Raw genomic sequence first — 23,674 nt, 5'->3', positions numbered from 1 at the left:
AAAAGCTGCATGAACCTCATCTTTAATTATAACTAAAGTGAGTTTAAAAATAGCTTGTACGTTGTGGGTATGAACACACAGCGGTGAATGTACATGTACGCTGTATTACATAAGCATGTGCATGTATGCGTAATTCATAAATGATGATCCTTATCTAATTGTGACTTCTTCTCTTGCAAAACAAACCTCACACCAGATGCTTCTGGATGGTATCACACATTTGCCTGATATCAAAATGGTGAAAAAACTGAAATCCAGCACATGGAAACCAATGAAGCGGGTTCGTATTTGTAACCTCTCACAAATGGTACAGGTAGGCAACTGACCTAAAAATGAAAGCCAGAATCTGCTCCCGCTGGAAACAAGTCAGGACATGTTTATGCATAATAATGACAGCCCTTTGGAATTCACAGGTTCGTGTGCATTTGATTTGAGGCATACCGAGCACGCGCTGCCAATTTGCGTTTGAACGTACTATCTTCCTGCCACCGCTGTGCGTGAGCATGAGCCCGCCTGGAAAAACCTCCCTCCGGCCCATCTCCGCCGGGCCGGTGAGGGTGGACTTCAACTCGGGATGGATAGCAGGATGCTATTCCAATGGAGTGAATTTATGTCCATCTAACAGGTTCTACCGAAGCGAATAGTGCCCTGCTTGTTTTTTTTTGGCTTTGATGAATTCGGTCTAGGAGGCCTGGAGATGCAACTCAAGGAAAGAGACGCACCTGTCGACGGCCTGAGAGGAGGATTCTGCACTTTGGCTGTAAATGGATACAAGTACCCGATTATCATCAACAAGTTTAAACCTTTCAAAACGGAGCCTCATGATGTCCTTACCAAATATAGAAATATCACAAAAAACAAATCGTTGTGTGCCCGACAGAAGGTTGTAAGCGCACTTACGCCCTTTTGCCCAGAAGCATGATCACTGTAGAAAAAATGTTCCCGGTAAAAGGGCATAACAAACACACTCTCTTCATTTAAGTAAAAACGGATAACATTTACTACAAAATCAACACAGGCTGTGCAAAAAGCAACTTTTGAACATCTTTTCAAACGACTTGGGAGATTTTTTGGAACTATTTGCAAAGAAATCTTTATATTCATTAAAATAAAACAGTTGCATACATACGTCCTTTTGCCGGGAAAAAATTTGTTGGCAGCTATTATGCTTCTGGCAAAAGATCATAAGCGCTTACGACCTTCGTCCAGGCACACAAGAAAATATAAAAAGCAGTGTACATGTGCTCGTTCTCGACTTGCTAGCTGTCATAAAAGACATTTCCAAGCAAACATTTTGTAGTTTTGAGTCATTTGACTCGGAAGGCGAAAATGGGAGTTTTTCAAGAAACTGCCTGCTACACTTGAGGGAGACAGAATCTAGAAGAAAAATCATCCTTTTTCATACGCTATCCCCCCCTCCCCGAGCGGAACATAAGAGGGCGTGCTATTTTTGGTCCTCGCTGCATAGGTGCACCATGAGGCGTGCATGTACATGCACGTTTGACGTGAAGCACGCTGACCACGCGCACTCCAACATGTATGGTCTTTGCATACAGGCAGAACGCATGCAAGAACCCACTTGTAACCACCTGTCTTTCTTTCGCCGATCGATGGTGCATTACAACTCTTGGCGGATTGCAGTTTGGACAGGGCTGGCAGCAGGAGGGTCAATGTCTCATATTCAAAACTGCATCCACCCCTCCCCCCCGAATCCAAAGTGGCAAAACTGCATGAATTTCATAGTGATCAGAAATAACATGCTCTTTAGCATCACCATGGTGATATGCTGCTGATCATTAGAAGAGAGGACTTGAATCTGGCAGGTGGGGGGGGCCAAATTTTCAATGCAAAATACCCGTACTAAATCTGCAGGTCCAACTATTGGTCGCTGTTGTTGTTAAACATACATGTACAGTCGTAAATATTGGGAGACGATAGCTGTCATTCTGAGTGACTGACTGCCCGTTTTAAACACTGCTACGACTAAGACATCTGCAAATCTGAGCCTTAGTGATACTCACATAGTTTCTGGTTGTGAGTGACCAACACAAAGTGGTCGTGGTCCAGAATGCGAGACAACTGGCCGAGTGTGCTGTCAAGGGTCACCTGCAGGGGGTAAAGGTCAAAGCCTGGTTGAATACTTTGACTGCCAAGTAGTCGTTATACACATGCTCGTTCCGCAGTTATATTATGACAACCCCAGACCTGCCAACCTTGACAAATTTTTTCGAGTACCACATCGGTGAAGCGGCATAGACCAGAAACCCAGTGCATGGCGACATAACCAAGAAGCCTTACTACTTGTACTGTTGTTGGCACAATGCTTACACTCAATCAGAAAAAAACAACAACTATGGACCACTTCACTGTAATGAACTTGTATGTACAATTATAACATGACTCTTGTATTAACAGTGCTCTTAGTAATAAGGTTCGACTGTACTTCATGGATTTATTGAATAAATTTTCAAGGATTAAGTTATTTCTGTATACAGTGAGGTGCTTAAACATTCTGCATACTTTCAAATCTGCTGTTATGTACTCATTCTGTGATGAAATTTGTTTCACCTACACTGTACCATCAGCTATTTTTAGCCGTTCCATTTGACAGCTTTGCCTCATAACTTTTTATAACTAGCAAGAACCTTCTGTGGAGCATGGAATCTCATTTTCTTTTCAGGTGGATCATCATATCGATGGGGAAAGCACTCCCCATCTATATGATCCGAATCTGACACTGATCGGCCTCTATGTTGCCTGCAAAACTATGGTGTAATCACAGCAGTGGCGACAACGACACGCGCACTGGGCCTGAGTAGCTGTGTGGCCGGTGTCACACTGAGATGTACTTCCAGAGCTTTGGCTACGTCAGCACGTCCCTGCGTATTTTCAATGGGCGCAGGCCTAGACCTAGCCCTAAACAGCCGATTTGGCTCTACGCCCCTGAAATGAGTGTGGTTCTTTGGGGGGTTAAAATGCTTTTAACTGTGTCATATGGGAGTCAAGGAACCAAGCATTATTTTTGCAAGCTGGCTTACAAGGGCACCCTCTGTTGGTCATTCGGTCTCTATAAATGTAGATTTGGCATTTTTGCGCTTTATCGCGTACATTTTGCATTAGATCTCGTACCAGCGTACTTGGATGTCAAAGTGCGTACATGGTACGCAAAATGCGTAAAGGTTGGCAGGTCTGCAACCCAGTGTTGTACAATTGCTCCTGTGTGGATCAAAAACAGGCAACATTTTGCCAGTGATGAAAATCTTTGCGATGCAGTTTGTGCCCAGATGTTGAGGATTCAGAATTCCAGACATCAGCAACATACAACTGTCATGTCAGCATCTCTCGACATGCCAAACATCTTAACTTATGGCAATGATCGATGAAGTGCTTTGGATCAATGTTTAATTTCTGTATAGAAGGTGCTGGGCTAATTCTTTGTTATCTTGTTAATTTTCAAAAACATCAATTTCTCCACCACCTGTTTAAAAATACATTTCTACAATTCACCACCGAGTTCATTTTATTCTTGGAATTCGATTATTCATGTCTGTGGAGGACTTTAGATGCACGGAAAAAGCCCCAGAGTTTTCTGGTACCTGACTGATGATGTACAGTATGTGCAACAGTTGACTCCCCCCCCCAAAAAAAATTGAAACAAGTGCACAGGGCCACAGCAACATTGCATAAAGGACGTTACTCCTTCGAATGGACCCCTAGCTGGACCAAGAGAGGGCACGATGTGGTTAGCAATAGAAGGTTCACCACCATGGCTCTTTCAACAGACGAAGGGGTACCTCTGCTAAAAGCGGCGAAGATTAACTAGAGGAACTCAAGAACAAAATGCCCCCAATCCAGTTTGGGAAAAATAAATTCCCCTTCTGACCTTTTTGAACTGCTTGTAGAGTATTCCTTCCACCAGGGTGGTCGGCTTGACACGGCCAGCAATCATGTGAGACATCAGACTGCCAAGGGTGACCACCCCTAGAACCTCCCTGTGTGGAAACACATAGACAAACATTGCTTTAACTAGCTCATTGGTGGTTTTATTCCGTGATGTGGGACGAAATAGGTCAAATTTAGGTCAAGAATTGTCCTGAATAATTTGTGCCCGACCGTCTGGCATACTGCAGTATATTCATGCCAACTCATGCACATGTGCACGCAAGGTGAGACTCAAGCTTTGAATCATGTACTGGGATTTCATTATAGGGTTGGCTCCTCATATGCACAGCAGCAGGTGTTATGAATATGTCCTACCACCATATCCTACAACCATACGGCAGTCCAATTGGGGCATGGGGACAGCTCACAATGCACTCTTTTTTTCTGGCCATAAAAACTTCTTCTTGGACAAAAATAAACATCTGCTTGTCAACTCTCTGCCAAGTTTTGATTTCAATCCGACTCGTTTTTTAGGTACGTTCCTTAAACACGTGGCTAGATGACGACCCTACATGTACGTGGCCTCACTTGGGCTAATGTCCAAATCCTAGCTATTTCCAAGCTCAGGTCTCCTCTCCACAACCACAATCAGAGTTGGAGGTTGACCATCTTAACCAAATGAAAATACACTGGACCAGGGCCTCATAAGTGGACTAAAGTAACAAAGCCTAAAGCCGAACAAGATTTCAAAAGGTTTCACAGTCCCTTGCACTGGAACGAAAGGGTTTCACGAGTTGATTGCTTGGAATTCTCCAGCCTTACCCTGACTCTCCTACCACTGGCAGCTGGTCAAATCCCTCCCGTTTCATAATATTGATGCCCTCCTGACAAGTAACTGTTGGCAGGACGGTGAGAGGTGCATCTATCTTCAGCACAGCCACCTTCAAATTCCACCACCTTCGCAGACAACCACAAAAAAAAGAGGTCCAGAAGAAGTAAAGTAATTGACCAGTTTGACTGAACACACAGCAAATCTGAAAAAATGCAAGTAAGTCACTGAATGAATATTCATTGTGGACTGTACCATTCCTTCTCGGGGTTGTGTCCTTCATGCTCCACGTCCATAAAACCCTTCTCCACCATCCAGTCATCAGACAGGAATTTAGTCCTGGAAGAACAAATGTTGACAAACTCAGGCGCATTATGCAAAAAACCACTTTTTCCCTTGGCACTTTAACAACATGCCCTCACAATTTAGGAAAAAAGTTTTCATCAATGGAGCAGCTTGCCAGCAAAAAATGTTGCATAATGTACATGTGCACTGTTTCTGATAAGTTCTGAGCTTAGAGTTACCGCTAATGGGTCATTAGAGAGACATTCCCATAAGAACGTGCACAAAATTTTTCCAACTTTACTGTCCCATAATTCAATATTCCCTGATCTGATCTGAACCAAACTTTGTATGTTTTCATTTTAGGCCCCAAACTATCATCTCTCAAATTATGGACGGTAAATTTTGGCCTCTTTCTGGTAGTTTGAAAATAGGGAGACACTGAAATGTCTCCCTAGAAGCCAATGTCTCCCTAATGCTGAAAAATTTACCACAAAATGTCTCCCAAATGACTTATTTGTAAATATTTCTACAACACTTGATTATATTTGCTGTTATATGACGACAGTTAACGAAAATGCACAGGTGCTTTTTGCAGTATACATGTAGTCTATCAGTGATTAACCATGGTACCAGTGTTATCCAAAGTACATGTACATGCACATGTATGCCTACAGGTGCATTGTAACATCACGGGACACTGTAATCCAAATATGGGCGGTGCATGAAATAGCAATTTTCAGAATACTTGCAAGCTGAGTTTTCATTGGCTGTCGGTGTTCCTTCTGGACAAGCTCTGAGGAACGTGGCCCAAGTCTTTAAGTGTGGTTTGTGCTAGAGATTGTGCGCATGAACAAGAATGGGAGGTCTTTCATCAAGCAACACATGGTCTCCCTTGAGGTAATGCACTGTATCGGTATTCTTGCTCCGAAATACACCACTATCAGTGGTACGTATTTATCCTTGTTGATGTCCAGCATATGGCTGCAACTGTGTTAAACTGTCCCCTCAAGGTTCTCAGTTATTCAGCAGTGGGGTGAGAGGGGGTTAATCAAGTAAGATGACTACATATTGTTGCCGCCTCTCACAGGGGTGGATGGCGGGGGGAGGGGGGAACAGGAAGGGGAGGAGGAGTGCTAGGGGGTCAGGGGAAGTGTTGTTTTGAGCAAGGATTCGGTACGTCCACCTACATACATGCAGGACTGAGTCTGGTCACCATGAGCCTTTGGTCACACCGACAGAGTGGGGAGGAGGCATAGTTGAGATTGGGGTGTTTTGAGTAGAGCGCCACCAAGCGTAACTACATGAACCTGTATTTCCTTTATGAGTCTGGTAGGATGATGACACATCACTGGCCTTCCACCGCAGACTAGGGCTGGGTGGGTTGAGGAAAAGGTTAGGGGCATCAGCGGAAGGGCCAGGGATATTGCGGCATACAAATGTACATTTGGCAGGGTAGAACGTTGTCTTGATCACTTGCTGACATACTGTACTCCCAAATAAACTTGTCCAAGGCATGGCAGTATCTCTTATCTAAGGTACCAACAGCATTTTCAGAGAAGTGCTGCCCTTACAGGAAATATCGTTGTCTGTGATTTTCTCTGCGGTTGTTTGAGCATCGAGCCAGCACGCCTACTTACATGTAGTTCCGGACTGAATCTGGAAGGATGACGACGCAGCGCTGGCCCTCAGTCAGTGACTGGGCTGCCCTCAGAGCAATTGAAACCGCCGCTCCACAACTGCCACCTGCAGAAGATGTCCAAACCATTAAATGACTACATGAAAGTCACAACTGAAACTTGCTCCAACAGCAAAAACATGTACTGTACATGTAGGTGGGCTAGAGTTTGCATGAGAGTGGTGTAATGTGTACATTTCTTCAAATCATTTTATAATGTACGGTAAATGTCAAATATTTGTTATAATTACAATGAGTCAATGCCTTATGTACAATACCACTATACATGTACATGTATGTACACCTGGCACGCCTGGCACATCCCGTGCATTTCTGCTGCACTGACATGACTGACAAAGGTACATGTAATCCTTCCCCTATACATGCATAATTTGGTTGAGACCAATTATGACCCACACTGTGAAAACGAGTCTTAAGTCGCTAGAGCCACTTTTGAGTAAAACGTTCTTTAGAATAATTTTGCACAGTGAAAACCAATAGGAACCCACAGCATTTTTCACCATGGAGTATCCATTTTCATCAGGATGCCAAACTGAGTGATACATCAAAACAAAAAACTCAATTTGCTCTTTCCAATACAAATGAAAACTCACAAAGTGGCCCTGGCGACTTATGACTCATTTTTGCAGAGTGGGTCACAATTTAGAATGACTATAAAACAACAGTTACTATACATAAAACATGAATAGGGACATAGACCCTAATATTTGTTACCAGGGTATGCAGACCACATTGAATAATACTGAAAAGTTTATGAGGACAAATATTTGTGCCTAGAATGCAGGTTCAAATTTCCCAATAAAGGAATTTGTCCCTTTAACCCAGGGAAGGCCCTTTCTGGCAAACATTACATAACTCTGACCAAAGAAAAAAGCCATCTCTAGGAAGTATAAATTCAACACCCAAACAGCTACTGGTATTCAGTGCAAAGCCATTTCTGACTTGGTCCATTAAACCACTTCATGCTCAGTCATCGATGACGGAAATTTGGATTGTCATAATGAAACAGATGACGGTTAACATGTAACAAATATTACATAACTCCGACCAAAAAATCCATCTCTGGACAGTATACATTCAACACCCAAACAGCTACTGGTATTCAGAGCAAAGCCATTTCTGACTTGGTCCATTAAACCACTTCATGCTCATCTGTGACGTCATCTGTGACGGAAATTTGGATTGTCATAATGAAACAGATGATGGTTAACATGTACATGTACAAAAATAATTAGTCACATTCAAGAAAAAACAAATTTACAAGGCGTCTGTGTTTCCCTTTTTAAGGCACCCTTTTTTTTCAAGACTGTGTCGGGACTTTACACGACCATGGGAATCCTGTTATAATACATGTGAATGTAAAACATGTGCGCATCTGTACAGATAAACAGAGCTCTGTTGCCTACGGTACCCATATTTTCAGACATGGTACTGAATTCTTTTGATTGAAACCATATGGCCCATTAAATTTAAACAGGTACAAACATGTACATGTACGTGTACATACATCTATGCAGTGTACCGGTGTTCATTAGTTGAAAGTCAGCACAATCAGCATATAAAACAGATGTCTTCATTATTTCAATATTTGAATGCATTAGGCTTTTAAAAGAGGAGATCCAGCTGATATTTGCCGAGTTTCAAAATACGGTACCCATGCTATACATGTAAATCTCATTTGTAATCCAGTACATGTGCATAATGAATATGTACATGTACAGTACTTATAGAGTTCTTGGGATTACAGACCGCACTACATGTATGTGCCTCCAAATTCGGACTAGTACAAAAAAATTGTTGATTTTCTAGGTATAAAGCTTTTTAAATTATCATACAATATTCTGCATGTACTTTGGCATACATGTACTTTTTCAATAACGGAGCAATAAAATACAACATGAAGAAAAAAGACAGATTCTAGAACTAGTTAATGTACATGTAGATTTACTATCAGAGGAGGAAATTTTACCAATCAGAGTGGAAAAATATGTACGTAAACAAACAATATTTTGCTGCTAATCTGCATTCTTAAAATGTTGTGTACTGCATAACTGGAAGTTGAATATTTATGCTATCGTTGGTGCTTGGTACATGTGTACAATGTATACGATCTGACAACATCAAATTGAATGCTTGTGCAGTTGCTTGTATTAGGCTGTGTGCCTTAAGTGATCATGTGCAGTCACTGCCCTTGTCAAACGCTTTCTTTTGGAGTTGTTTTGTGAATAAATTTAACCGATCACGGTGCCCCCTCCTTCTATGATAAATGGCCATTTGTAATCATGCCCCCCAACCCCAAAGACCCTTGTAATGGCATTTAAATTGATTTGAGGGTGTCTTTGGGTGTTGACCAAAACCCACAAATAAAAAAAACCCAGAAAAAAAGGTCAGAATGCAGTCACGGTACCTTTTATCCAGTGGGGGGGGGGGCCACCAAGTCAACAAATATGTGACACCCCCCACAACATGAAACAACCCAGACAGCTGTCTAGACAGTTAAAGGGTCTACCCACTCATTGTCGGCGGGTTTTAGGGGCTGAAACACCTCCAGTCAATTTATGTCCCAGTGATTCTCTTTGTTGGGAATTTTCCAGTCGCCAAATCTTAAGAAGAAAAATCACTGTCCTTGTACATTTGTAAAAGTGCCAACACTGCCGAGAGCGGCGTGCATGAATTCTTGAGATAGACAAATTTCGCAGTGAACAGGTGCTCCAGCGACATGATCAAAGCTCTTATGGGTACCCTTTGGAGCGAGGAGTCTGGGACAAGAGTAGTATTGCTCCTTATTTTTTTACATGTATATTCAGAGCTTGGGAGCTTCGGGCATGTCGCATAAGCACCCGTCTGCTGCTAATCTGCATAAAGATTTGTCACTCGCAAGAATTCATGCACATTTCTCGCGGCAGTTTTGACAGGTTGACAATATTTGTCTTCTCAGTGTTCCATAGTAGTGCTGTAAAAAGTTTATTTTAGAATCTGCACAACCAATTACCTTGGAGATTATACTTTTTACGTAGGCACCTTGAATGTTAATTTTTCGCATGTTCCAAGCACATTTCCAAGGTACATAACGCGGTCTACACTACTGCACATGTGATTCTCACGCATCAGTAAGCATTACCACTTGTAGCTTTATTTGTTGCTATTATGGAATCAACAGATGTCATTAATCTGAAAGTGTGGATACTGCAAATGACAGAAAAACACTGTCAAATTTGATTCAAATGTTGCAGACGCCCCTAGTATGTTAATGGATGTTCATCCAAATGCTTCTGGTTCACGTACATGTATGACGTGCACGCACATGCTACAGTACCCGGTGCGTCCAGCTGACAAGAAAAAACTTAAACGTTTCGGATAACGAATGAATTACAAGAGTGTTATGAACACCTGTACAAGGTTACTGTGTGGAGAATAATGACAGCTTGAACAACAGATTATGGCATACCGGTAAATTTAATACCCAATTACATACATGTACGTCAGGTGGTGCAGTAATTATGCTTTGCAAATTGGATACGAATAATATGGTTGTCTACATGTAACGTTCGGTTTGATAGCACTCGTCAGTCTGACAAAAACCTACATGTGCAGTAATGCCTCACTCTAGCTCATCTTGACTACAGTTGCACTGTGGACTGTTCAAATCTTACCACACAGGAGCCCTTCCTCCCTGATCAGTCGTCTGGCCATCAGAAACGACTCCTTGTCGTCGCACTTATCCCAATCGTCCACCACCTGGTGGTCCAAGACGGTTGGGATGAAGTCGTAGCCGATGCCTTCCACCTCGTAGGGGACGTTGGGCGTGGTGGGCTTGTCAAAGAACGGCGGCTCCAGAGTAGAGCCGTGGGGATCAAAGGACACGATCTGGACCCCCAAAAGAGAAAAAGATTTGTGATTCTGATACCATAAACCTGATACCCCCTATAGAACAAGCTGTGCTCAGTAGTGGGTCCATGCAGATGAGGGTGGATCAGCATGTGGAGTGTAAGTAAAGTACATGTACTTATACATGTACATGTATGTACTTGGTACTCTGTGGTTAAGAAGTCCAATTACAAGTTCTGTTACTTGGTTCTTAGAATGACCGACTTTGACCGCAACTCACTTTGAATGGTCATCCAAATCCACACTCAGGCTTTGCGCTGTCCCGGTATAATAACACTGGAGTGAGGACTACTAACCATTCATGTGCTGGTATCAGTAAACATGCGAAATGGGGCTGGACGTAGCCTGAAAATTTGTGTGCGATTATGCCAGTAAAAAGCGTGTTGTTGGAGGACAATGTACCGATGCAGTAGATGGAATTTGATTTTGGAGAAAAACAGGAAGGATACTGGCAATGTGAATATGTACCTGGGGTCCTCACAAGTACATGAGTGAAGAGTAAAAAACAAAGTGTAAGGCACACATTGGCCTGGGCCAACCTTGTTATCTTGTCAGAACAAATGGGTGTACAGTAGTTTAAGCCTGGGTATAAACCTTGGGTGGACTAAGCCAGGTCCATGCACATTTGAGAGGCATTTTGGGGGATTATCTCTCACAAAATAATGAGGATTATTCAAGGAAACATATTTGTATAGTGTAGGTCCAGCTTTAATGGAGTGCTCATGGCATGAGAGAAATGCAGCCATTGTATGTTGAACTAAGGTCCACACTATGTCTGTACAGGTAAACTTTAAATGTGGGTAATGAACATGTACACGTGTGAATATAAATACTAGTACAATTATGCATTGGTTCTACTGGTAAGTCCTCCTGGGTCTAGCACCTGAACTCTCACCTTGATATCTGGGTTTAAATGCTTGAGCTTCCGACCAATGCCCGTCATGGTGCCACCTGTTCCCGAGCCCATGACAACCATGTCAACCTTGCCTGCAGAGAGATGAGTGGTGACCAATAATGCAGTGAGCAGCGTGTCTTTAAAAAGCAAATAGCACGGCTAATCCTCTGGGACAAAAAGTTCATCTCATGAAAGAAAACCCTTTAGAAAGTAAAACAACCGCAGGCAATTTAATAAGTTTGCTGCACTTTTGTCAACTCTTAGTACTTGCAGCAAACATGTTTTGTTCGATCACGTTTCAGTTACCATCCATGGCACGGTACTCACTGAGAGGAGGGTTTTTCTGATCAGTACTTTTGCATGTACAAAAATGGAGACTTTTTGAAGGAAAACATCAGGGGGGGGACCTCGAAAAGAAACTTTGGTTGGTCCACATTTCCCTTCACACGTGCCCCATATTTGCCACTAAAATTGCCTGAATTACGACTTTTAATAACAGGAATAGACATTTCTTATCATCGTCCATGAACATAACCCTTGCTGTCAGTTGAGATTGACAAAGCTTGACAATATCGGAGATTCTGCATGCGTGCGTAGAGTATTCATGTATGTACATTAAACATACAAAGAGAGTACCAACACTCTCTGTTTGCTGGAGCAAACAATTTTTTTAATGATCTCCAAAATATCTAAAATGAATGATGTACCTGGTATCGCCCAATTTGTTGTTACATGAAGCAAACCAGACTGGGTACATGTACATGTACTTTCTTCTGGAATTTATAGAGAGCAGCACAGTACAAAGCCTGCTAGATATTGACAGAAAATTGCTGTCCTCTAGATTGCACTTTGACTCTCCTGGTTGATATAACCATTTCTGGTTCTAAGATCTTGTGGCACCTCTTAAACATGTTCCTGGATATTGCTTTGACGTCACAAACATGCCTCTGGATTGGGGTCTTGAAAGCATGCCCCTTTTAGCAACCACCATTTTAGCATCGGGACTTGCCCATCATGAGGCGGGGCACCAACCTTCGCACTGGTCCCAGATTTCCTGGGCTGTGGTGTCGTAATGGGCCAGTGGGTTTCCTTCGTTCCTGTACTGGTCTAGTATGACAGAGTTCGGTATCTCCTTGTTCAGCCTCTGCGCTACGCTGATGTGTGACTCGGGCGAGTCGAACCTTGCCGAGGTGGGCGTGCGCACGATCTCAGCGCCCAGGGCTCGTAAGACGTACACCTTCTCGTTGCTCATCTTCTCCGGCATGACGATGATGCAGCGGTATCCCTTGACGGCAGCGGCTAGGGCCAGGCCAATACCTGTGAATGAGGCACAAACATCAAGAAAATTAATATCAACCTAACCATCCTCAATCCTTCAAAATCTTCCAGGTGGTTTTGGAGGATTTTGGAGGATTGAGGGCGCATGGCAAATTGCATTGCTGACTGCAAATGATACATTGTCTCAAGGTTGTGGGTTAGACCTTGTGTTGTTTATGTTCAGTCGTGCATAAATTCATGCCCACATTATACAGGGTGTCCCAGAAAAAACCAAACCCTGAGGAAAGGGGTTAATATGCCCAAACCATGAGATATGATTATAATGTATGACGATCTCCGAAAGTAGAAGCTTGTATTCTTTCTAATGATACCTTGATGGCATCCCTCCTGTTATGCATGACTGACCACCATTGTCTTCAAAATGGGGCAAAAGTGACAAAAGGCAATCTTCCCTCATTAACATGACCTTTTGTTTTCCCTTCCAATCAGGACAAGCATAACATTCACTGGTTTATCCTAAGTGTTACAACTGAGTTCGGATGCCCCATTATCAAGACAACGGTGTTCAGTGATGCATGACATGAGGGATACCATCAAGGTATCATTAGAAAGAATACTGCTTCTACTTTGCGGAGATCCTTATACATTATAATCATATCTCATGGGTTGGGCATATTAACCCCTTTCCTCAGAGTTTGGTTTTTACTGGGACACCCTGTACAAGTACTGATACGTGAAATTCTCCGAATTGCTGGAGGATTTTGAGGGATTGAGGCAGTGGGCACCCCTCCACAGAACATATGGAAGAAATGTTGGGGAGGATTTTGGAAGACTGAGGCTGTATTCAATTTTTTTTTCATGGGGGGGGCAGTTGGAGGATTTTGAAGGATTGACGGTGCATGTACATGTATGTCCTACATGTAAGGTAAACATTTCAACCAGAGTTGTATTTGAGTCAATCACAAGTCCAGTCACAAGTCCCTTCACAAGTCCAGTCACAAGTCCCTTCACAAGGCCACTTGTAAGTAACAGGGTGAACAATGAAAAAAGAATGCTTTGTAACAGCTAATTTGAATAGCTTGTCAATTGGCTTAAGATTGACTGACTTGGGTTGGACTTTTGATGAACTTGTAGGGACTTGTGATAGACTCAAACACATGTACAACGCTGATTTCAATTAGATAAGAGTCTTCATGCGTGGACATGTACATGTATTTGGTGTATTCAAGTGGATCCTTCTCCCAAATTGTAAAATACAAGTTGCTTAAAAGAAATCACCTGTGTTTCCTGAAGTGGGTTCAATCAATGTGAACCCAGGCTTCAAGATGCCTTTCCTCTCTGCTTCTTCCACCATCCGCAGTCCGATGCGATCCTTGACGCTGCCGCCAGCATTAAAGAACTCGCATTTGGCCACTAGCAAGAGAACATGAAAACGTTTGGTTGAATGATCCTGGACATCCCAGAACGTGTGACTACCCTATGAAGTTTTTCCGTCTTCAAAATGCAGAAATGGTTGAAATGTGATGTCAGAGGTGGAACAGTCTACAGCCTCCTTGCAAGACCAGCCATGCCAGGAGAGGTCACTTCCGTAACTAATATTGATCTTTTATGGCGTGGAGATACACGCACAATGTATCTTGTACATACATGTACATGTATACCAGCTTATTCATGTAATGCAGTGCCCAGAGTATACACAACTACATGCACATCTACATGTACATTGACTGTGGCTTCGACATTTACACGACTCAGTGGGAAGGGGCTGCAACCACTACATAGACCAGTGGCGTAGCCACGGGGGGTGGGTGGGGGTCCGTGGGAGGGGCACATGCCCCCCACAAATTACTGATGCCCCCAGGTGCCCCCCCACTGAAAAAAAAAACAACGGAAGAATGGATATTGAACAAGGCTGACAAAAATTTGCCCCCAAAAACACACCGCTGAAAGCTGGTGCCCCTTTGTGCCCACCTACTCAGTAAAACCCTAGCTATGTGTACGCCAGTGCCATAGACTCGTACGTGTATATCAAGCCAAAGTCAAGTAATTAGACGTACCGGTAGTATAGCCTTTTATTCCTCTCATTACAGAAAGGCTTGTGGAATTTATGTCATACGTCAAAATATTGTTCAAAATGTGAGCTCAATCAATCTCCTCTTTGTCAACACAGACAAGTTTAATTGCACAGGGTACTGGAGCTCCAAAACTTCCACACCATCACTGTGGGATGAATGGTGCGCATGCCCAAGTGGTAGAGTGCCTCCAAACCCTGGGCCTCACAACCGTGCACAGTCAAAAGAGGAAGGAGGTCTACCAATTGTTTTCTCGAGATGCATGCTTTTTTGTCCAGTTTGTAACAACAATGACATATACATGTACCTTCCCAGCACCGTCTTACGAGGTGGAAGTGTTTATTTACATTGTATTTCTGTCTCCGTGTGCATTACAGGTGACAAGTTGAAGGCCCTAATATGAAGCATGAGCAACACGCATATCAGACTTCTGGGAGCATAACTTATACATTTGATCTCTACCATTAGCTTCTGTCCATGAAAGTGTGTACAAACATAGTGAATTTCTGCTGGAAATGTCCCGCTAAGGAGATGCAGCAAAAAGTGTCAACCAGTGGTCTTTTCCAAGGGGACAAAAACTACACGTTTGTCAAAAACCGTTGGTTTACATGTACTTTCACAGTCATCTTTACTGCAAGTGGCTGTGGCATGATTTCATATGGGGCCAAATTATGGGGCTAAGAAGAACTGTATGTGTAAGCGTAAGACCATGTCCCAATTTGGCTCAATCAAGACACAAAAGCATGGGGGATATGGCTGCAGATGACAGTGGCTTCCATACATGTACATGAGGTGCACAGCCATAGCCAAGCCGTATGAACTAAGCCTTAACCCTAACTGCACAAAACCTGCCATACTCCAACAGCAGGTTTTGTGAGGTTTTGGCAGGTTTGGTACCGTACCTGAGGAACTTGTTGTTGAATTTTGTGAGACTTGGGATGAAAGGCCCAGGGAGATGGTGTTGGATTCTGTGTGAGTTGGGACACACAGGGTTCATTGTGTGCAGTGTCTGGCTTGCTGTACCAATTGTTGGACTATGCTTGATTTTGTCAGGTTTGGTACTGTTCAGTGCAAGTCATCCTATACTGCATAGACCCATCCATACCATATCACTCAAACTCCAACGGGCTCATTCTGTTGGAGTTCATCAGGTTTGGTACACTACCCTGCATGTACAAGTACATAGACAAGTACATGAACCTGTTGGATTTTGTGAGGTTCAGGATGCTTTCTAGCGCAGGAGCCTAGGGGGTTAGGGTTAAGCTCAACCTTTCACTTACCTAGTTCACATTTCAGCCCAGCACTCTTGCCAATGTTGTTGATCCGCACCAAGGGTGTGTGACCGATCATCTTCAGGACATTGGGCAGAATTGTCTTCCGAGCTTCGAGCAGCTCCCTAATACAAAAAAAACGAAGCCAATTGGCAAAAAAGGGAACACTAAGATGTCACGGAATTTGACGATGCAACTCTAAGAAAGTCTGCGAGAACTTTGAAAGAAGAGTTTAGTTACATGTACATGTACAGCAAGGAAACCCTTGCTTCCAAGAAAAGTATTCCAGTGGATTCATTTGTACATGCACTGCACATGCACTGGTACACACGTACATGTATGTCACACATGCACATGTCTAGTACTACGCACCATTTACTGACAGCCAGAGAGGCACATGTGCTTTACGCACTACTTGTAAAACAGCTTTCCCCCAATGTTTTCAAGGGAAAACATCATGTACATGTACATGTACCTGTACATTGTACCAATGACTGACAATGTGTAAGGTACACGTACATGTACATATATATGTACCACTACATACATGTACATGTACATTCTGAAAACACAATGTACATGTATGTACATTACATACATCTATCTTTTGATGTGTCTCGAGACTTTCTAGAGGAAACATGCCATTCAGCCACTTCTGACACATGGAAGATCACACACAGACACGCCCAGTGATAAAGTGTCCAGAATGACGCATATTGGTACTACTCATAGTACCGGTATGAATCAATGAAGATATGTTCATGTAGGCAATGTACATGACCAATGTACTGTACATGTTTGGGACAGGTCTGTGAAGTGAGACGTGATCACTGCAGAGATGACTTGAAGTCATAGAGTTCATGGAGGCCAAACTTACATGAACATGCATGCGCTGGTGAATGTTTGGATCACTGCCAATTTTTCCTGAAGGAGACCAATAGTCTGGCTCCCTGCCCAAAGATTCCCTGACAACTCTTGTTAAAAAAATCTTAGATCAGTCATCACCCACTGATATACATGTAAACAGATATGATGCAAGGGTCAGGGGTCACTAGTTTATAGCCCCGGTGTTTTCGATTTCATCAGTGGCAACATCTCAAAAATGAGGCTTTTCCCGTATCCAGTGGGCAATACTGCAAGTGCAGCCCCACTGAGAGCACGTTTCAGGCACAAAGCCACATTGGTCAAAGAAAGTATATTCTTCATAAATTTTGCCTGGCATTGATTTCGGCCAAGGCGACATTCAATTTTAGTGTAAAGTCAAATATTGTAGGATCAACAGCTGCCGTTGGGATACGGGAGTTTATGTTCAACAGCTAGCCTACCTACCGGTACCCGGCCGGGAATAACCGAAAATCAACGGTACCATCTGAACATGCTGAATATACCGGTACATGGGACAACTTTGGAATATTTCTGCTATTTCCAGACAATAATTCCTCCAGTCTTGGTCATGTGGACGTTGGATGGGTGATACCAGACCCTTGATTCATAGATAAGTCAGAAACATTGAGTCTGGTATCCACACTAGGAGAACAACGCACTATGCTTCCTTGTCCAGGTTTAACGGTATTGTACATGTAACTTTTTTTTTCTATTTTTATAACTGTGCCACAACTAACCGCACTGATAGTCTCATTTCAGGACCACATGTACCGGTAGTGCAGGGGCTGAAATGACCATTCTTCATCTGCCTTCAATAAGTGGAGAGGGGGAGGCGGGATAGAAAAAAAAAAAACAGAAAAAGAGAAAAAAGGGAGCAGTATTAAATCGAGCATTTTTCAGTCTGAATGCTAGAAAGTATGTACATTGAATTTGTACAGTGTACATGTACATGTACAACAAGTACTTGTACATGTATGCCAGAAATTAGATGTACATGTACGGCAGGAATGAGTTCTATGAAGGGATTACATGTAGTCAGTTGGCAAGCCACACTCTGAAGGCATTGCTATCTGATTCTATAGTACGAACGGGTGGTTTATGGGCAAACCGCCAAGAGATCTTTGACAGAAAAAAGGAGAGACAGGTAAGAATTATTTTCAAGGATCATGGATCACCTCAGGGGTTCAACTACCAAGTGTATTCAAGTGCGAGGCGGCCTTTTCAGTTCAACTGAAGGAACTTGAAATGACACAGAACAGGAACAAAACCAGAAATGAAAGTGTCATCACCGCTACACACAAACTCAATACATCGCACATACATGTACATATACATTTCACCTACATACATGTGGGTCATTCCAGGGTTCAAAAGTGTGAAATTTTCATGTCCCTATTACATTTGACCTTTGTTATTTGACACGGAAATATCACTGGAATTGAAATCAAACTACAGTATTATGATTTGTTTGGCAGGTACTTGTACCGGTAATCTGTATTATATGTACCTGCAATTCATCATTCTTGGAAACTAGAAAATGTGTCCTGAACTTACAAAATCAGTTGTCAGATGTGACAGGGACACGAAACAAAATGGACCCCTAATTCCAGGAAAAGAAATAATAGCATTTATAAGTGAGAAGTACCAACTGTTACCTGCTGTAGCAGCACGTCATTTTACATACTCCTGTACATGTACATACTGTATGGTGCCTTTATGAATCAGGTACAGGTACACAGTATGCCAAAGGGTGCACTTGTGAACAGTTGAAATTTATTGAGTTGTGACAAATGGCAACAAAGCACGACTTAACATATATGTACCGGTAGCCAAGGGTGAATAGCAACCGGGGTGCCAGCTGCTACATGTGTAGATTTTTATTTACACAGCACTGCTGTCACCATGACATCAGAAAAATCATGGAAACTTTCACTGAATGCAAGTAAAGTAAAGCTTTTCAAATATTCAACCTGAAACCTGTTGAGTTATCACCTGGTTATTAACTTTTAAAAAGGAAAGGCATTAACCATAGTACTGTAGGTCTATACTTTAGTGTCAATGCTGTTGATGAGTGCGGAGGAATATTGATTGGACATTCATAAGTGACAAGTCCGTGTACTGTTAGAAGACCGGTAATGTACATGTATGTACCTATACCAGGCTGTACACGTACGCATGTACAGTAGTACTACTGTAGCATGCCAGCTCTCAAACTGCCAATATCCTCATACACTAGCTCGGAGCATTTTCCTTGCCACTGATTTTCTCGTGGATCTCTTTCTTTGCATGAACTCTGTGTGTCTTCTTCACCCTGCTGCTATTTGTACACCATTTTCAAAGATCTATGCAAGTCATGAATATTAACCCATTCTTCAACCCCCCCCCCAGCCTTTCTAAAGCCAGAGGAAAAAAAAAATTCCGAGGGGGATTTGTAAAAAACAGGTAAAGTGGCATCTGGGAAAATGTTTACAACATGTACAGTTTACATGTATCTGGTCTGAACTTGATAAAATGTTGGGAATGATCTGTTTTCCAGCACAAATGAATCAATAATTATTGGCTATTGCAGTGGGTGGGGATTTAATCAACAACAGCTGGATGGTATCCATTCTACAGCATGTGTGTACTGTGGCACAAACAGTTGGAAATCAATAAGACTGTTTGTTTCTTGTTCTGGACCAAAGAGATAAAATGTGACATCACATGTACCTGTACCTGTACCTTTTTCTGTTCTCTCATTGCTATTTATTTTTGTTAAACTTTTTAAACACAAAAATGTTAAAACTGCTGATACATCAGTCGACAAGTCTGCAATGGGCAAGGTTGTCAGGAATTAGACCCAACCCCCCTCCCACACCCCCACACATTTTTTTGTCAATTGACAGGGTTGCAGGTATGCACTGTCAGCCGTCTTAAAGACAATATGAACAGCAATTTGGGGGACAATTGGAATACGGGCAGAAAAAAATCAACTGCTCAAATAACCAAATTCACAAAATGATTTTACCAATAAAATGTATCTCACCACAAGTGGATGGGAATTTCAAATCTGGGGAAATCGAAGCAGGTGTGAACAGAACGGTGACCAAGAAAATAAAATTGATTAGCAAATTTGCTGATCATAATGCCATTTGATTAGCCTTATGATGAAATTGGCTGGCAAAAAATAAATGGGCGTAATTCAGTACCATGGTATACAGTGAAACAACACACAGGTGTGGTATAGCATGGTTGTTGGTTGTAGCTCTGGCCAAAAATTGGGTGGAGAAGCAATTTTTTTACAGAATCAAGGGCAAAATAAACAAAACACCCGCTGTCAGCGAGTCCCTACTCATGATTTTTTGGGGTGCCATTTTAGCTCCTGGGATATTCTACATTTGACCTAGATCGGTTGGTGACTTAAACATTTTTAAACTATTAAACAAGAAAGGGAAATGGGATACATGTACCTCACTACACATTGCACTAATCAGCAGTCACTGTAAGTGTCGGTGCTTTATTGAGATCTGATGAATGTTCTGCAGAATCTCAAACGGCTTTGGTTTTGGCCTCTTGCAAGCTACATAACTCACAGTAAAAGACGATGTCTTCCGACTGATTCTTTTGTTTCAGCCATGGCACATCTGTCTGCCATTTTTCAACGTGGGGCTGGTTTCCGATCCCCGCCGCGAGCTCGCCGCATGCATGACTTAAAAAAGAAATTTCCAATCACAAAAACTGCACATCAGTTTCATGTTTGTCTCGCTTTCTGCGCAAAATGTATCGCATTTTGCAATGCGAATCCAGCCATTTCCATCACTGTACATATATATGGTTCTGACCTGCGAGGGATAGTAAGTGGACTGCAGGATGATATTTAAATTGAAGGTGCAATGTACATGACATTGTAGTTATCTTATCTTCCCAAAGTACTGGAAGTTGACTATTTATAAATCGATGGTACCAGTTCCCAAGCTCCAATGGGGGAGGTCATAGTGACTGTAACCCTGATATTTACAAACCAAATTTTATAAAGCTTTACCACACTTCTTACACATGTGCACAGACAACAGCCAGCGCAATTTCAGGCGTCAGAAACAGTAATCCTGCCCTATTTCATGTGCACATGTTAATGGGGGCAAAGCTCCCCAATGTGGGCTTCACCCAGGGAACTGCTCCACTACAACTTAGGCTGCATCTGAATCTGTTGTCTAGAGCTATTGCTAGGTCTAGGTCTTCACTCCATTGGAAATACCAGGTAGTGGAGATGCGCCACTAGACCTACCGTAGCCGTAGCTATGGAAGCCTGTTTCGGACACAGCCTTCCTCAGATTTCACTCCCACTTGCATATCTACCGGTAACTTGAGTGTAGATTTTCATGTGCATGCCTGGTACGTGGTAAACAGCAAAGATGTAAGCAACTGGCACGTGATGGTGGGTGAAAATGTGGCACATTATCACACCAGACAATGCCAGAGGCACTGTAGGGTCACACTCTTGTTGAAACCGCAATGGAAAAAAAGGGCATGATTACATGTGCATGTTTGAATGAACTCCACTTGTCCTGGTCACCATAAACTTACGCATTGGACTGATGATTGTGTGGACTTGTCTTGGGATCGACTTCCAGATGCCAGGTGCAGCGTGATGGTAGATCGGGTGCAATCCATCCGTTGTCATTACTACCAGTGGGCATGACTGCTTGTTGATACACGGGAAGGCTAAAAAACCAAACACACTGCCGGAGGCGAATAGCGACTGTAGCGTTTTCTGTGGATGATTGTCTACAAAAAAAGGCATGTCATAATAACAGCAAATGTCAATTTTGCTAGAAATCCCAGAGCATACAAGTTTTTTTTCTCCCCAAAGAAATTCTGCAATGTCACTTATACGGATATAATGTTATTCGGAAATAACTGAAAGAGAAGATGTAGTTAAAAACTGAAGTTTTTGGTGCATTTTTGATATTCACAAACAATGCTTGAACCTAAATGAGCAAGTTTGGTACATGTATTTCAACAGCAAAAGCACAATGTACATATATCGTACATTATACATGTATATCACTGTCTTAGATTGGTGTCCAGCCCATGAACAAATTATATGTACATACCCATGACAGTTAGTCTTGACGCTTCTGCTTGGCCAAAACTACATACATGTAACTCATTAATATTCATGATCTTAGTCCATGACAGAAAAATTGTGTTCTTGGAAGGAATTTTCCGGAATTTCTCTCTCTGGTGAGCTTCACAATTTGAGTTTTGTAATTTATGTTGTGTAATTCTATGTAGGCCTACATGGACATGTACATGGGATGGAAGTACATGTATGTACTTCCATCCCATAAGTACCATGCAAAACTATCTGAAAAGGACACTGTGGTTTAAATTGGAGAATGTTCATGTACATACATGTAATAGAAGGCCTTGTTTATTGTCAATGCCATCTGGAGCGGGTTTTCCCTACCGCCCCAACTTTTTTTGCTATTTGACATTTCCAACTTAATTTCAAGCCCTTTTCAGCCTTGTAGATGTGTCTGAATCACAAAAAGGGTCATGCGTTTTTTTTAATTCTCTAGTCTTGCCCTCAACCATGATTGATTGATTTGATTATGCTCTTATGATATGGAACACTCCAGTATTAAAATAGGGTACAAGAAGGTATATTTAGAAAAGTCTCGAAATACCGACTTGAAATATCAACTATCAAATATCAAAGATCAAAGGTCCCCCCAGCTCAAAAATACAACACTGAGTGATGATAAACGAGGAATTAATTTTAATCGGCCCAATGAAAACTGACTCATATGTCTTGCAAGATCTGTACATGTAGGCCTACACTACATGTAACTTCCATAGGGTTGTACATTAATGCCTTGTCAATGCGTTATTCACACCGAAAAGATATGTCAGGAAGGTTTACATATTGCCCAATTTCCAGAGGCCACCATCTGTGAATTCCGCACTAAATTTCATGACACCAAAATTGCTAAAAAAAGCTTCAATTAGCATGCATTATGATTACTACCGCTGTTAATGTTAAATTTGGAGTCTGAGGTTTGGCAACACTGCATCAGCAAGGGAAACGTCTACATGTGTGTGCACCATATGGTCCACACTGCTGACCATCGAGGCATGTCACGGTCTGGCCACTGGCATGACTGGGCAAAATTTTACGTTAGCCGAGTTGCAGCTGTACCGAGACCATGGAGACAATCGACATGATCGAGTAACACTAAACTAAGTAGTAGTCGAGACCACGTACTGTAAGACCTGCACAAGACCAACACAAGATCTCCAAACTGAATTGAATTCAAGTCGCAAGCTATTCAAATAAACTGCAACAAAAACATTCCTTTGGCTAAAGTTGTCATGCATGTCATGTGTTCTTGTTCCTCCATTACATCGGTCAGTCTTGTGATGGTCTCGACTACAGCACTGCCGAGTAGCTAGTGTATCACACCTGTCAGTCCAAGATTACATCTTCAAGAAACTGCCTATCATCGATTACGTGAAATACATACCTCTGACAGTTCTCTGTGGCTAGGCTCAGAACATGGATCACGTAATCGTAATACACACCGTAAAAATTTCACGTACAGTGTATTTGGATCACCATCATTCTACATGTACACGTGTCCCACACCAGCAACGATCGCGATATGTCCACGTAAGCGCACGTCTAGTCTCGCGTTGACGATGAGCTTGCTG

General features: G+C 42.3%; 1 protein-coding gene across 5 annotated transcripts in view; it reads right to left on the bottom strand.

Annotated features, from left to right (window-relative positions):
* LOC110986482 (cystathionine beta-synthase-like) overlaps positions 1-23,674 on the bottom strand; it is a 27,959-nt gene extending 4,285 nt beyond the window's left edge. The window contains exons 1-13 of one of the 5 annotated variants that reach the window (XM_087142145.1): positions 23,488-23,674; positions 21,545-21,745; positions 16,106-16,221; positions 14,032-14,166; positions 12,508-12,792; positions 11,476-11,567; positions 10,346-10,559; positions 6,634-6,739; positions 4,967-5,050; positions 4,705-4,839; positions 3,884-3,992; positions 2,022-2,106; positions 723-758 (exon numbers count right to left, since the gene is read on the bottom strand). In XM_087142145.1, the coding sequence (XP_086998271.1) occupies positions 723-758; positions 2,022-2,106; positions 3,884-3,992; positions 4,705-4,839; positions 4,967-5,050; positions 6,634-6,739; positions 10,346-10,559; positions 11,476-11,567; positions 12,508-12,792; positions 14,032-14,166; positions 16,106-16,221; positions 21,545-21,657 (1,510 nt within the window). In that variant the 5' untranslated portion in view covers positions 21,658-21,745; positions 23,488-23,674. Of the gene's footprint in view, positions 1-722; positions 759-2,021; positions 2,107-3,883; positions 3,993-4,704; positions 4,840-4,966; positions 5,051-6,633; positions 6,740-10,345; positions 10,560-11,475; positions 11,568-12,507; positions 12,793-14,031; positions 14,167-16,105; positions 16,222-16,694; positions 16,872-18,636; positions 18,782-21,544; positions 21,746-23,487 lie in introns of those variants that run through there. The other 4 variants (XM_087142147.1, XM_022248374.2, XM_087142148.1 and 1 more) reach the window with 4 other exon arrangements.

The sequence above is a fragment of the Acanthaster planci genome, linkage group LG10, assembly GCF_054643075.1.
Source record: "Acanthaster planci isolate LZ-2023a linkage group LG10, COTS_SCS, whole genome shotgun sequence".
Lineage (NCBI taxonomy): Eukaryota > Metazoa > Echinodermata > Asteroidea > Valvatida > Acanthasteridae > Acanthaster > Acanthaster planci.
Note: the sequence above shows the minus strand (reverse complement) of the source record. Positions and strands in the feature narration are given on the sequence as shown.